The sequence below is a fragment of the Berghia stephanieae genome, chromosome 9 (genome assembly GCF_034508935.2).
Source record: "Berghia stephanieae isolate SIO BIC M18660-M18661 chromosome 9, UCSD_Bste_1.3, whole genome shotgun sequence".
Taxonomy (NCBI): Eukaryota; Metazoa; Mollusca; class Gastropoda; order Nudibranchia; family Aeolidiidae; genus Berghia; species Berghia stephanieae.
The window spans coordinates 26,787,939-26,802,938 of NC_088368.1; the positions used below are offsets into that span (position 1 = coordinate 26,787,939).

Genomic DNA, 15,000 nt, shown 5'->3' on the forward strand with positions numbered 1-15,000 from the left:
TGTTGTAGTCGTGGTGGTGGTGATGGTGATGATTGTGGTGATAGTGGTGTAGTTAATGGTGGTGATGGTGGTCGCGGTGGTGGTGGTGGTGGTGATAGTAGAGTTTCGGTGGGAATGTGATGATAATATTGATAATGATGGTGGTAATGATGGTGATGATGATGATGATGATGATGATGATGATGATTATGATGATGTTGATGATGATAATGATGATGGTGTTAATGATACTGGTTTTAATGATATTTACGACGACGACGACGATGATGATGTTGATGATGATGATGATGATGATGATGATGATGATGATGATGATGATGAGGATGATAATGATGAGGATGATGATGATTTGATGATGATGATTAGGATGATGATAATGGTTATGACGATGGTGTTAATGATACTGGTTATAATTATATTTATGATAATGATATTTATGATGACGATGATGATGATGATGATGACGACGAAGACGATGATGATGATGATGATGATGATGATGATGATGATGAAGGTTATGATGATGATGATGTAATGATAACAGTGCGGTATTACAATTATAACGTAAACTCTTATAAGTGTAAATAATACAACAATGATGATGGATTGTGATACAGCCGTTACCTTCGTAAAACCATGACCTGATACTTATTCCAAAAAATTGTCATAAAAGAAGACAAAGATCAAGGGGAAAAAACTCAATTGTGAGTTGTAATCAATAACTCAACCAAGAGATTGATTTCTTTCCATGAGCACTTCTAGAGATAGAACGAAGTTGACGTCACTCAGGTCTTTGTTATTGTTTTCTGCCATCCTCGTTAAGAGTAATTCTCACTGAACTGTATTAACCAGTCTATAAAGGTTCAAGATTACATACTATAGTTTTGTGTGCGGGTCCGTTATACTTCCGCATGGCAATGTTGTGAGCTTCTCAGCCAAGCGCATACTATCTATTGATAACTCCATTTTCGCTTTCGTTTCGTGATCGTCGTCTTCTTTTGTAACGCAATTTTCTGATCAGTATCAGGCATAGCCTTTATGAAAGCGACGATATAATAACTGCTATGATTAGATTGTATATATTTAATATGACAGGAATGAATTTGAACGTTATACATAATATTATATCATAGTAGAACGATTAGGCTCTTTTGTATATACATATATAATTATATAACATTTTGGTATTAATAAAGCAAATTTAATTTAAGCCTTGTAAAATGTATTTTATTATGATAATATTAGTATTATGATTTTTAAATAAAATGAGTATCAACATTATTATGCAAATTATCGATATAAATAAGTTTAAAACATCGAAGTAAATTATATAACAAAAATTGTAAAAACACGGAAACTTATAGTAAATAATAATTCATCTTTTTGGAAAATCAATTGTACATAAGGACTTATTAAAATAAAAGACATAACGACAAAGAGATAAATACCAAAACTTTGGAATAGTAACATAATTTTTTGGTTTTATTTTTCTTACCAATGATCAATGTTTTTGTTTATTCATCTTAACAACGCCACTACCACATTATCTCATTCTTCTGTAGTGTTACATTCATCTTGTTTTGTTGATAAAGGGGAAACCCGAAACGTCCATTTTAACTGTTTTCGAATATCAAATTGAAGCTTACATTCAATTTCACATTGTTATTTATCAAAGTGTGATTGTAAACTTGACCTTATAAATTGTTTCTATTTATTAGGGGAGGGGGGGGGGGAGGGGTAGAAAATTGCCAAATCACTTAATCTTTGAAGTAAGAGTCGCCGGGTAACTTTATATTTATTCCTTTACAATATTTGCTGGCAAAACCTTTATCATATTTTATGTCAATATGTGGGCATTTTTTAAAATATCACGAATATCAATCCTACATTCGTGGTTAATTTAAGACGTATTGTTCATTGTATTTTGACATTTTAAAAAATAATCACAGTTTTATAATCAAATTAAAAGTTAAAGTATCAATCAAAATTCAATCTGATATTGAGAGAATTTAGAGAGAACTTTTCACCCAACTTGGTATCACCCAAATGGGTCATTCATTCTATAAGACTATCTTCATGGTGTTGTTAAGCCCACTCAGCTTTGGATATTATGACATTGACGTCACTTAGCCCTTCGTCATTGCTTTTAGACCGCCAGTTGGGTTATTAGTTCTCATTAAAAATGTATCGATCATACTATAGATAGAATGCGCTTGGCCAAGAAGTTCACAACATTGCCATCCGGAAGTATAACGGACCAACACACAAACTCTGTGTAACCATGAACTTTTATAGTCTGGTTAATACAGTTTAGTGAGAACTACTCACAAACGCGGATGGCAAAAACAATAACAAAGGCCTGAGTGACGTCATCTGCATACTATCTATAAATGGTTATGGGTACTCATAGCTTTGGTGCCAAGTTTCATTTGGCGTGCAGAGGATGTAAGTATTATATTTAAATGCATGGCATCAATTTCAACGCCAACAAATAATTATTCTTTATCAATTAATGCACATTCTTTCGGCCCAATATATTATTCATAACGTTTGGTAGTTCTAAAATGAACTTTGAAATGAAAATTAACTATTAATAACGGAATGTAAATAATGCAGTGTACAAATGGGGGGGAAAAGGAAAACCTTTAAGCGATATGTTTAAATTCAATATACATTTACACTATGAGATCATCTGATAAATATCAAAATTTATAATAATGTCAGTATGTAGTATTGTAGTAATAGTAGTAGAAGCAGCAGCAATAGTAGAAGCCATAGTAGTAGTATTAGTAGTAGTAGTAGTAGTAGTAGTAGTAGTAGTAGTAGTAGGAGGAATAGTAGTAGTAGTAGTAGTAGTAGTAGTAGTAGTAGTAGTAGTAGTAGTAGTAGTAGTAGTATTGGTAGTAGTAGTTGTAGTAGTTGTAGTAGTAGGAGTAGTAGTAGTAGTAGTAGTAGTAGTAGTAGTAGTTGGTGTTGTTGTTGTTTTTGTAGTAATAGTGGTAGTTATTGTAGAAGTAGCAGCAGCAGCAGTAGAAGTAGTAATAGTAATAGTAGTAGTAGTAGTAGTAGTAGTAGTAGTAGTAGTAGTAGTAGTAGTAGTAGTAGTAGTAGAAGTCGTAGTAGTAGTAGTAGTAGTAGTAGTAGTAGTAGTAGTAGTAGTAGTAGTAGTAGTAGGAGGAGTAGTAGTAGTAGTAGTAGTAGTAGTAGTAGTAGTAGTAGTAGTAGAAGTAGTAGTAGTAGTAGTTGGTGTTGTTGTTGTTTTTGTAGTAATAGTGGTAGTTATTGTAGAAGTGGCAGCAGCAGCAGCAGCAGCAGTAGTAGTAGTAGTAGTAGTAATAGTAATAATAATAATAATAATAATAATAATAATAATAATAATAATAATAGTAGTAGTAGTAGTAGTAGTAGTAGTAGTAGTAGTAGTAGTAGTAGCAGAAGTCGTAGTAGTAGTAGTAGTAGTAGTAGTAGTAATAGTAGTAGTAGTAGTAGTAGTTGGTGTTGTTGTTGTTTTTGTAGTAATAGTGGTAGTTATTGTAGAAGTAGCAGCAGCAGCAGTAGAAGTAGTAGTAGTAGTAGTAGTAGTAGTAGTAGTAGTAGTAGTAGTAGTAGTAGTAGTAGTAGTAGAAGTCGTAGTAGTAGTAAAATAGCAGTAGTAGTAGTAGTAGTAGTAGTAGTAGTAGTAGTAGTAGTAGTAGTTGGTGTTGTTGTTGTAGTAATAGTGGTAGTTATTGTAGAAGTAGAAGCAGCAGCAGCAGCAGCAGCCGTAGTAGTAGTAGTAGCAGTAGTAGTAGTAGTAGTAGTAGTAGTGAGAGGAGGAGGAGGAGGAGGAGGAGGAGGAGGAGGAGGAGGAGGAGGAGGAGGAGGAGGAGGAGTCTTAGGGGTGGAATTATTGGTAGTGGTGGCACTAGTAAAAAAAGATCGGTGGGGGAAGAGAAGGATGAGGAGGAAGGCTGGGGGGGGGGGGGGGGGAGGCGAGGATGAGGAGGAACTTTCTTAGCAAAGAAAATCATAATAATGGTATAACAATATACAGCATGGCAATCAGGAATAACCACAGGAATGAGAGTGTAAATGATAAAAGAAATGAATGATAATAACGTTAATACCATGAAACTATCGGCAAGTCCTGAGTATAATAATTGAATGATCGTCGAAATGAACGGTAACCGTCTCTCATAGGTGACATTGCCCAAAAGTCGGTCACAATACAGGGAGGGCTATTGTCACACCAAAAGAAATTAGTGAGTTTGTAGCCTTCGTAAAGTCATAGCCTGACACAGTCCACATAATGACGTCAAAATACAAGACCAAACCACCTAAAAGAAAACAAATCGTCAGTTGTATTCACCAGGTCAATCAATGGGATCAACTTTTTCCCTGAGCACTACAAACAACAACTCGCCAAACGCTAAAAATGACGTCAAATAAAAGTTAGGTGAATGCGGTTATCTTAGATTCTGTCCCTTAGTTGTAACCAGCACAGTGAAATACTTATAAGAGGACTGCACACATGTAAACACTTTTTTAGGGCTCAATGGTTTCAACGAATGAACAAAACTCATAAAATCACACAAATCGTTTTAAAAACAATCCTTATCACCGAGATTCCAGTCCCGTGTGGAGAGGTCATTGTAATTTTTCGTTGTCCACAAACTAAGGGACTGAATTTGGTAGATAATGCATTTACTCAATAAGCTAATGAAAGTTACGGTTGTATTCAGTTTTATTCAGCATTGTTAATAATAATATATCTCACTATTGACTGTTTTTTAATTTGGCGATCATTGTCTTGTATTGTGACGTGATAAAGGCAAGTGATGGACTATGAGTTTCCTCAATCTACGTACATATGCCTCTCACAACGGTGTAGAAAAAGAGTTAAAATAAAATAAAATAAAATAATATAGATATGTTAAGATAAGGAGAATAAAAGCAAGAACAGACAAAAGCAGGTATTTTTCATAAGACGACAATAGAGGAAATGTCATTTCTCCTTATCAGTATTGACAAAATGCGTTTGCCACCTGATTCAGTCCCCTGATTAGTGACTGTTTGATAAGAGCATAAATCTATTCATATAAATAGAACACAGATGAGGTCACTCAGGTCGTTGTTATTTTTTTTTTTTTTTTGCCATCCACGTTTATGAGTAATTCTCACTAGACTGTATGAACCAGATTATAAAAGTTCATGGTTACACATTGCTTTGTGTGTTGGTCCGTTATACTTCCGGATGGCAATGTTGTGAGCTTCTTAGCTAAACGCATACTATCTATAGGACCGGTATTATGTCTGCGCTTTCATGATCAACTCAAAAGATCATAATATTACCATTATGCTGTATTCAAATCTTATCAGGAAATTTTTTACCACTCTGTATTTAATTTAAGCATTCAATATTAAATTGAATTGCTCTGTGTTTGTATTAAATGATTTTTATATATTTGAAATACATATCACAAAAATTATTCTATAATGCGTATTTAAATTTGTTCTATTTTTCTTAAAAGATAGATTCTTTTCTTAAAGGATAGCCTAAACAATTATAAGTATTCTGTCGTTGTTTTTAAAAACACAGTATATGCAATGTTAACCAAATATCACATAAGCTACTGTGTTCTTTAATAATACGTCACTATTAATAATGCACTGTGTGTCATTATGCCATATAACATTATTATGCCATGGGTTTTGATTCATGCTGCTATAAATAGCAGACTTAACGTTTTGCATTTTGATATTCTAATGCCATCAAAATAGGGAACAAAAAAAGTGTGATATAACAAAAATATATGAAAAAGGTTCTAATCCCAATGGAAGTGTAAAACCACGCTTTCGGAGGGACTGGATACAGACCTTGTGTAATCATTGATCTTCTGGTTTCATAGTGATAGCATCTTATTTTATAGTCTAAATATATGCTCGCTGGTCGTCAATAAAGATCTACCATTCTCGCTTTTCTTTTACGTCGCATAATCTACAAAATCGGCCTTTACATCCTGATATCAAAATACTTATGTCACCTTATGATTCAATAATATGTAATATTATATATATATATATATATATATATATATATATATATATATATATATAGATACATACATATATATATATATATATATATATATATATATATATATATATATATATATATATATTATTTTTGGTCCTTCGAAGGACTTGTTAAATATAAACTTCCAAGGAGATTTGAACCGGAAGAGAAGTAATTCTGATGTCACGACTTCTCTGCCTTGTTACTCGTACATTACATTATATTACATGCTCCTTCGAAACGATGAAATAGTGGCTTACAATGCTATAAAAATATCAATATTATTATTTTGATTATTGATAATTGTAAGTAGTAGAAAATATTTTTCAAAAAGATAGAAATGACCGAAATTGTAAGGTTTTAAAAATAAACAAATGCCATTAATAAGAATAATGATAATATTAATAATAATAATAATAATAATAATAATAATAATAATAATAATAATAATAATAATAATAATAATAGTAACAATAATAATAATAATAATAATAATAATAATAATAATAATAATAATAATAATAATAATAATAATAATAATAATAGTGATAATAAAATTTTCCAAAAAATATTAGAAATAAAGAAAATAATAAAGAAAAATTACGAACGACATACTGACTTGGTTAAAAAGATAACGCTTATTAACTTGTACTATGATTGACTAGATAAAGGACAAAATTAAAATAAATAATCTTGATATAATCAATAATATCTTAATATACGTAAGACATACTGATATGTAAAATATGTACAATATACAATAATATATATATAATATATATATATATATATATATATATATATATATATATCATATTATAACAGTTGCACCATCTAATCTCTCCGCTTGCGTTTTTAATATCTTCATATAAAAAAAATACCCAGCGAACCGTAAAAGTAAGGACAAGAATGAAAGTTGAGGGGTTTCATACCAAAATCCAAGACAAGTAGTAACTAACAGTTTTGTGCTACTGCAACCCCTTTTTAACAACAGCAAGTAGAAAGCTGACATCGATTTTAAGAAGATTCATATCCTATGATTACTAGGGTAGTAGTCTTTTATAAAAAAAATCCTATAGGGGAAATTTGCCTCTAGGGTTTATTCCAAGGGTATACTGGAATAACCCAGGCGTCAGCCGCAATGCAGCGCCGCAAATTGATCTAGGGCGAGGTTACTTGCCCAAGGCCAGGCTACACAGCGCAGCGGCGGGTGATCGAACACGGTATCTTTCAGGTACGATGCAAAGACCGTACCACTGAGCCATGCTGCCCAAAGAGTCGGAATCTATCCCAGTTTCTATATTATAGTGAAACGGACAATAACAATTGTTTTCTACACTTTAGATAGGATACTATTGTATCGCAAAGTACTTTCCGCCAGGCAAATGACATCTAGCTACCCAATCACGGCTGGCTGGACAATTGGGAAGAGAGCGGGGGGCTGGGTCAGAAATAAATGTCGACTTCACCCGGGATCGGCCGCGATCATTGAAAAAAAATGCTCTGCTTTCAGATTACTGCAAACAGTCAATTTGTGTTTTATGAAATGGAAATTTGTGTTCCATTTCTGGGCGATTTATTTTGATACGCATTTATCATGGCGAATCCATAAAAATGTTATACATTATTGTTTTACATAAATGTTCAGGTATGTGTATGAACAGAATATGCAATTAGTATAATAAAAACAAAACTTTAAAAATAAAGCGAAATACAAATTTAAATGTCTTTATCTATCCTCTTGAGGAACTGTGTCTTTAGGGTGCATTTCAAGGGAGAACTGAAATATCCTAGGCTAGCGCCGCAATGGCGCAAAGGGCGAAGTGACATGTTCAAGGCCACATGACGTTGGGACTCGAACCTTATAATCCTAAGGTATTGAGCGAAAACGATGACGCCGTGTCAAGTTTCCCTTTTAAAAAAAAATAAAATAAAAAAAGTTGAAATCTCTTATTTAGGCGTAACAGAAAGAATATTTCTATAAGACCGAAGAGATGAAAATACTGCACTTTTATGACCACATTCATAGTTTAACTATAATAAATCTGGCTATTGTCGTTGTTTGGTGTTACATATCCTTTTCCTGTAATGTGGTTATTCTCTGATGAAAGAAAGGACTATACAGCTATTAGCAGTAAGATATAATAGAGTTTCTAAGTTGACATTAATATTATCACGGCTTTTCCAATCATTGTTTTCATTGCGTGCACATTTTGACATCTGTTGATGAACGCGCCAAAGTTTTATCTATTCGTCGCTGATGAACGTAGAAATACAAATGACAAAACACGAAAATACACAATAAATCGTTTCACGCCTTTATGAAGCCCTTTGTCAGCAGGGTCATTTCGTTAAAAAGTTATTTTCCAATATATATTCTATATTTGTCAGTAGACCTCAACATGGTTGTGAGTTGACGAAGCGGTATAATCCAAACCGTATCCCTGTGGATTATCTTCTGGTGGTGGGCCCAGGCGAGGCCCGTTTGATAAATGGAGGCTCTCTAAAGGAGACATCATCGGGGGACCGCCGTGAGGACCGGGAATTCCTGGAGAATGTCGACCCAGGCCAGCAAAGTGAGGGTGGGGCCCACCAGGCATTCCGTTAGGGCTAATGTTTGGCCCTAGAGGGCCAGAGGGAGTTGAAAGAGGGCCTCCACCAAGACCAGGAGGAGGTGGTGGACCGCCAGGACCCATGGGTGGTGGTCCGCTGTAAGGGCTCCAGGGATCCATATTTGGGCCGTCGGGTGGTCCACCTGGGGCTCGTAATCTAGGCAGACCTATGTCGGAATCCAAACCGTAGGCATCGACAGACATTCTTGACCCTGGGTCTAAACTGTCATCTAGGCTCCCTGTAAAAAATAATGAGAAGAAAATACGTAAAAATAAACTCTTTGTAAAGATCGTTTGTTGTAGAAATATTATTAAAGGAATATACTTTGACCATGTATCGGTCTGTTTGCTGGTTACACGTTTTACAATTATATTTTTTAAGGTAAATTTCTCAATTTAAATAGAAACGTTATCAACTGTCCCAGTTTTCCATCCACCCCCATCGTACCATCATCACTTCTTTCATCAGCTGACAAGGAACTGTCCTGCTCTCCGTCGCGTTTTATCTGTCTATAGTATGGATTCCACCGCTGTCTCCCTGCATCTTTCTTCAGGCGTTTCTCTTTGGCTCGTCTATTTTGGAACCACACCTAATGGAAAAAATATATTTGAAAAACATAAAATAAAGCATATCTATAGGAGTAACATACATGCAGACCTAACAAACGAACTAAATTAATGTGCAAAAAAATGAATGTAACAGGTTTAAAGAAAATAACAAAACACTAAATATTGAACATTTTGGACCCAGAATCAGATCTTTGGTCACAGCAACCCGAAGAATGATTTTCGGCACGAATCGCTCCGTGTTTATTATTTTGAGCTACCATGATATTCATTTTTGTAAACTGCTCTACTTTTTTTCAGTTTTAACCAACAACTAACACACCGAAGAAGGGTTTTGGCATGAAACGTTTTGTGTTTACTATTTTCAGCTGTTATATTAATTTTTTGCACACTATCCACTTATTTATTATTACAAATTACACCTTTAGACATAATTGAGCATTTTAAAAGCAGTTTTATATAGCGCAATATCCACTAAACGTGCTCAAAGTGCTTTGCAAGGGGTCTCTGGCCAACAGCAACATTTAACATGTAGGACAGGACATGACGCCTGTTAGGCGATATCACATTTTATTTGCAGAGAGACAATGCTGTCAACGGCCAGGTACTCATTTTACACCTGAGTACGATGAGAGAATGTGAGTAAAGGGCTTTCTCCAAGGACTCAACTATGCGCCGAGTGAGGTTCAAACCCAGAACATTCCGATCCAAAAGCGAGTGTCATACCACAATACCACATAGCGGCACCACCCACTTAAAAAAAATTATTACAGGTTACACCTTCAGACATACCTGAACAACCCTCATATCCAGCCCCGTCTCAGCACTAAGTTGCTCTCTGACATGTCTCGCTGGTTTGCTACTCTCATTATAGGCTCTCTTTAACGCTTCCAGCTGCTTGGCAGTGATGGTAGTACGTGGCCGCTTGTTGGAGGAGTCCATCTCGTATTCTGAAATCACACATTGAAATGATGATATGTTAACTCTCTCCTTACCAGCCATTGTCATGATTTCCCCCAAAACCCCACACCCAACTAACCCAAATATATATATATATATATATATATATATATATATATATATATATATATATATATATATATATATATATATATTATGACTCAGACACAATAGCACTAAAGTTCTTGCCATACATAATTTCTTAAGCAAAATATGCTCTACAACACACTTCATTTTCTTTAAATTTTATGATGTACAAGAGAAATTTGAATAAGAAAAATGTTGGTACGAATGTGACAATTTTCCTGTAGTTGGTAAGAAGAGGCTTAATTATCCGCAGTAATTCTCGCCCCTTTGGGTTTGGAGGGGAGAGATATTTGTAACATGGAGATGTCAAGATCACATCTACAGCGTGACTGTGTAAATAGACATATGAAGATACACCAAGTCTTGAACTCTCAAAAAACAGAAACAAAATCAAACCAAAAACAAACTAAAAACAAAAGCAAAAAAAAAAAAAAAAAAAAAAAACACACACAAAAAGAACAACGCCTGAATAAGTATTGATTGCTAGAAAAACTAAAATGCAGCTATAATAATTCTCTATCAATGAAAGGTCCCAGATTTGAGAGATTTTGCAAAATGGGGGGTATTTTAATTTGAAGGACGAGTTTTTAGGTCAAAATTCTAAATACATTTTCCAGAGAACGACAGAATAGTATCGACAATGAAAACAGACCTAAAGTGACCGTATCCGAAACAATATTAAAACTCCACACCATTAGAGGTCTTGGTGACATTAATTTTGAAAAACTGCATTGGGTAGGAAAGAATGGAAGCAAACAGTATCAATGATAATAGGCATATGAAGCTGCTGAGGCGAGAAAGTTAGACGTCAATGGGGACAATCTATATTATTTTCCTAGGCCACATTGCAAAATGTGATAAAATGACCTACATAATAAAAAGCGTTTACCCTTTTCGAAATATCCCACATCACAATAGGTCATCTATTTTTCTGCTTGCCCTGTGAGTATGTTTACAACTTTTATAAGAAAGCAGCGTATTTAATTGACCAAAAACAGACCAACAATCATGTGATCGATGACTCGGTTGGACGAACACCTGAATATAGAGTGCTCCCATTCAGCAGAAAGTAGGCACACACAAGACAAACACAACCTGAAGGCCAACACATACCTCTAGCTTTTGCCGCCTCGTAGTCCGTCTTGCAGACAAGTTTCCTATCTTCCATCAGATAAAATTCGTCTCCAGTCTTCAGCTGCCGGGCACACATGATGCAGGCAAAACAGTCCAAGTGATAGACGTTGTCCTGGGCCCGTCGGACCACTTCAGTGGGGGGAATGCCTTTCTCGCAGCTCGCACACTTTGTACCGTATCGCCTAGAAAGAAGCAAAATATAATAACACAATACCGTTTTAGTATATGACTGTATGGTCACAACACATAGCAGACAGTGATGTTTTATCATCCACCGTCGTGCTCAAAGGGCTATACAACAACACTTAACATATAAGACGAGACAAATCGACAAAGAAAACGCAAAGTCCTCATTTTATAACCTGAGTATGGTGAAAGTTGTGAGTAAAGAGCCTTTTCCAAGGACTCGACTTTGCACTGCCTACGAGATCTAATCATTGTCATAATATTACCAGACCTAAAAGCCGCAAAGATAAATCAATTTGGCCATACTATATGCTATGTTCTGTGCAATTCGTAATTCAGAATTTGTATCTCCAGCAAGCCACATTAAAACATATATCTGCTTTACAAAACAATTAAATCAACAAAAGTAAGCAACAAAACAGTTGAATTATTACTTTATTTTTATTTTTCTTCTTCTTTTTTTTCTTTTCTTTTTTTTTTTAAAGGAAGTTAACAATTGAATTTAATGCTTACCGATGATTACTCAGATTTGAGTCAGGAATGATTTTGTTAGGATAGCGCATGCCTTTACAAAAGGAAAATCCTTTAAAACAGCATTTAGATGCTGAATGTTGAATTTATACCAAGGGCTGAAGTTAAGTTTTTTTTAATGTATGAAATTGAATTGATAAATTATATCTAAAAGGAGGTGAAGGGGAAGGAACTGTATATATTTTTTTCTGAAATTTACAATTGTTGGGTTACGTCCCTTGTCTCTTTATGCGCTATTTCCTTTTACATACTCCACGCATTCCTATTTTATTTTATTACTGATTCTTTTAAGTTGCTCCATTTCTGTGGTACAGAAAAAGATCCCCGGTTATTATTAGGTCTTTGACTTTAATCGAATGTTGATATTATCTCATCAAAGTGAAGAACAAAAGCTTCAAATCATTCTAAGTATCGAATAACATAATATACGGTAGAACATCTGACTGGTAATCAATCGAGCCAGTCTGATAATTCGAGATGGTTTTACCCTGTATATATAGACCACATAGCCGTTATTTAGAGAGGAGGAATAACAAATTTGACAAATTAGGCGTGAGCCATTGCTGAAAGACGCGGCCTCCACGCTTGCACACAATATTGCCAAACAAAGATAAAAACCATTACAATATTAGATTTGACGGCATTAGAGAAATCAATAGATTGATGGTTCCTAGAGAAGATCAAATAACTAAAAATAAATGCGTTCACACAGTCGCTCCCCCCCCCCCCCCCCGAAGATCCTTTGTTCTTTACTCTCTATGTCTATGGTCATTTTATTCATTTATTTACCAATCTGTTAATCTATTTATCCATCTCTCTATCTAACATCCTGACTGCCTTTATGTCTTTACTTCTGTCTATTATCTATATTGATCTATCCCTCTCTATCTATCTATCTATCTATCTATCTATCTATCTATCTATCTATCTATCTATCTATCTATCTATCTATCTATTTAATCTATCGATTTATCTATCTGCATATCTATCTATTACTACCTATCTATCTATGTACCTGTTTATCTACTATATTCCCTATGCCTATCTCATTTTTTCATCTCTTAATCTTCTTCTTCTTCTTCTTCTTCTTCTTCTTCTTCTTCTTCTTCTTAGACTACTACTCCTCCTCCTCCTCCTCCTCCTCCTCCTCCTCCTCCTCCTCCTCCTCCTCCTCCTCCTACTACTACTACTACTACTACTACTACTACTACTACTACTACTACTACTACTACTACTACTACTACTGCTACTACTACTATTACTACTACTACTACTAATACTACTACTACTACTACTACTACTACTACTACTACTACTACTACTACTACCACTACTTCTACCGCTGCTGCTGCCGATGGCGGTGGTATTGTTGCTACCACTGTCAATGAGACGATTATTATATCTACAAATAATAGTTCTCCCCCCCCCCCCACCCACCTCTATTCTCCACTTTCCGCTTCCTACAATATCCATCTTTTTTATCCCATCATCCTTTTCACATCCATTTTCAACACACAAACGCACACAAACACATACATACCCCCCCCCCCTCACTCTCTCTCTCTCTCTCTCCCTCTATCTCTCTCTATCTATCTATCTATCTATCTATCTATATATCTATCTATCTATCTATCTATCTATCTATCTATCTATCTATCTATCTATCTATCTATCTATCTATCTATCTATCTATCTATCTATCTCTCTTTCTTTCTTTCTCTCTGTATTTGTCCATTTACTACACACTACTCTAGCCAACTCATAGCCCCAAACCCCTGTCTATCGCAACAGTCTGCGTGAAATTCTAATTTTTTTTTCTCTCCCTCCCCTCCTCCCTCTCTCTCTCTCTCTCTCTCAATCTCTCTCTCTCCCTCTCTCTCTCTCTCTCTCTCTCTCTCAATCTCTCTCCCAATCTGTCCTTCGTTTATCTACCTCTCACCTCTCTGGCACCACCTCTTGCATTCACATCCAACACCCTCCCCATTCATTGTTTCCACATTTGACAAAATGTGATTTTTTTGTGACCATAATATTTTTGTCATGTTGTTTGTCTCCTGACTAAGGCCAAAGGCCGAAACCTTGATTGTTCGGTGTGAGTCTTTTATATATAACTCACGTTTACTCACTTTAATTCTCTCTTCAACTTTCTCTCTTTTATACCTTCTCACAATACTATGGTATTTATTTCTCTTACCGCTTTCTTATTGCCTCCTCACACACAACTTATCCATTCATCAGAATTAAATGCCCCCCCACCCACCCACCGCGTTCTCCACCACCACTTCTCTCCCTCTTCACACCCCCCCCCCCCCGCCCCTTCGACACACACACACACACACACACACACACACACATACATACATATACACACACGCGAACACCGATACTCCCCAACGTCCATCCATTCATTCACCTGCGCATGGCCCTTTTGTCCTCACGTGCATAATCTTATCCCTGACCACCCAGCCAGGTGTGATAGTGAGCGCTGTCACAGACCGACAGAGGTAACAAAGGAGTGAGTAGTAAAGTGTTGAAGTGAGCCGTGCAGGTTTAGCCCCCCAGGAACCCCGTGAGGTAGGGAGGGGATACTGGTCAGCGGTCACTATCTATAATTAATGATGAACGATCTGTCTGTGTCTCTGTTTACGGTGCCATGTCCTATCATCTCACTCACAAAAGCTCACCCTGACATTATAATATGTGCTATTTAATTTTTCTCTTCATCCTCCTTCATCCTTTTCTCTTCCTTCTCATCCTTCTCCTCATCACGAGTCTTCTTCTTCTTCTTCTTGCTCTTCTTCTTGTTCGTGTTCTCCTCCTCCTCCTCTTCCTCCTCCTCCTCCTTGTTGTTGTTGTTGTTGTTGTTGT

At 35.6% G+C, this 15,000-nt stretch overlaps 1 protein-coding gene across 1 annotated transcript in view; it reads right to left on the bottom strand.

Moving 5' to 3' along the window:
• Nucleotides 1–6,888: 6,888 nt before the first annotated feature.
• LOC144979344 (LIM/homeobox protein Lhx3-like) overlaps nt 6,889–15,000 on the bottom strand; it is a 70,578-nt gene continuing 62,466 nt past the window's right edge. The window contains exons 3-6 of the mRNA XM_078925981.1: nt 11,395–11,597; nt 10,027–10,184; nt 9,116–9,257; nt 6,889–8,906 (exon numbers count right to left, since the gene is read on the bottom strand). Of these exons, the coding sequence (XP_078782107.1) occupies nt 8,443–8,906; nt 9,116–9,257; nt 10,027–10,184; nt 11,395–11,597 (967 nt within the window). The 3' untranslated portion in view covers nt 6,889–8,442. The remainder of the gene's footprint in view (nt 8,907–9,115; nt 9,258–10,026; nt 10,185–11,394; nt 11,598–15,000) is intronic.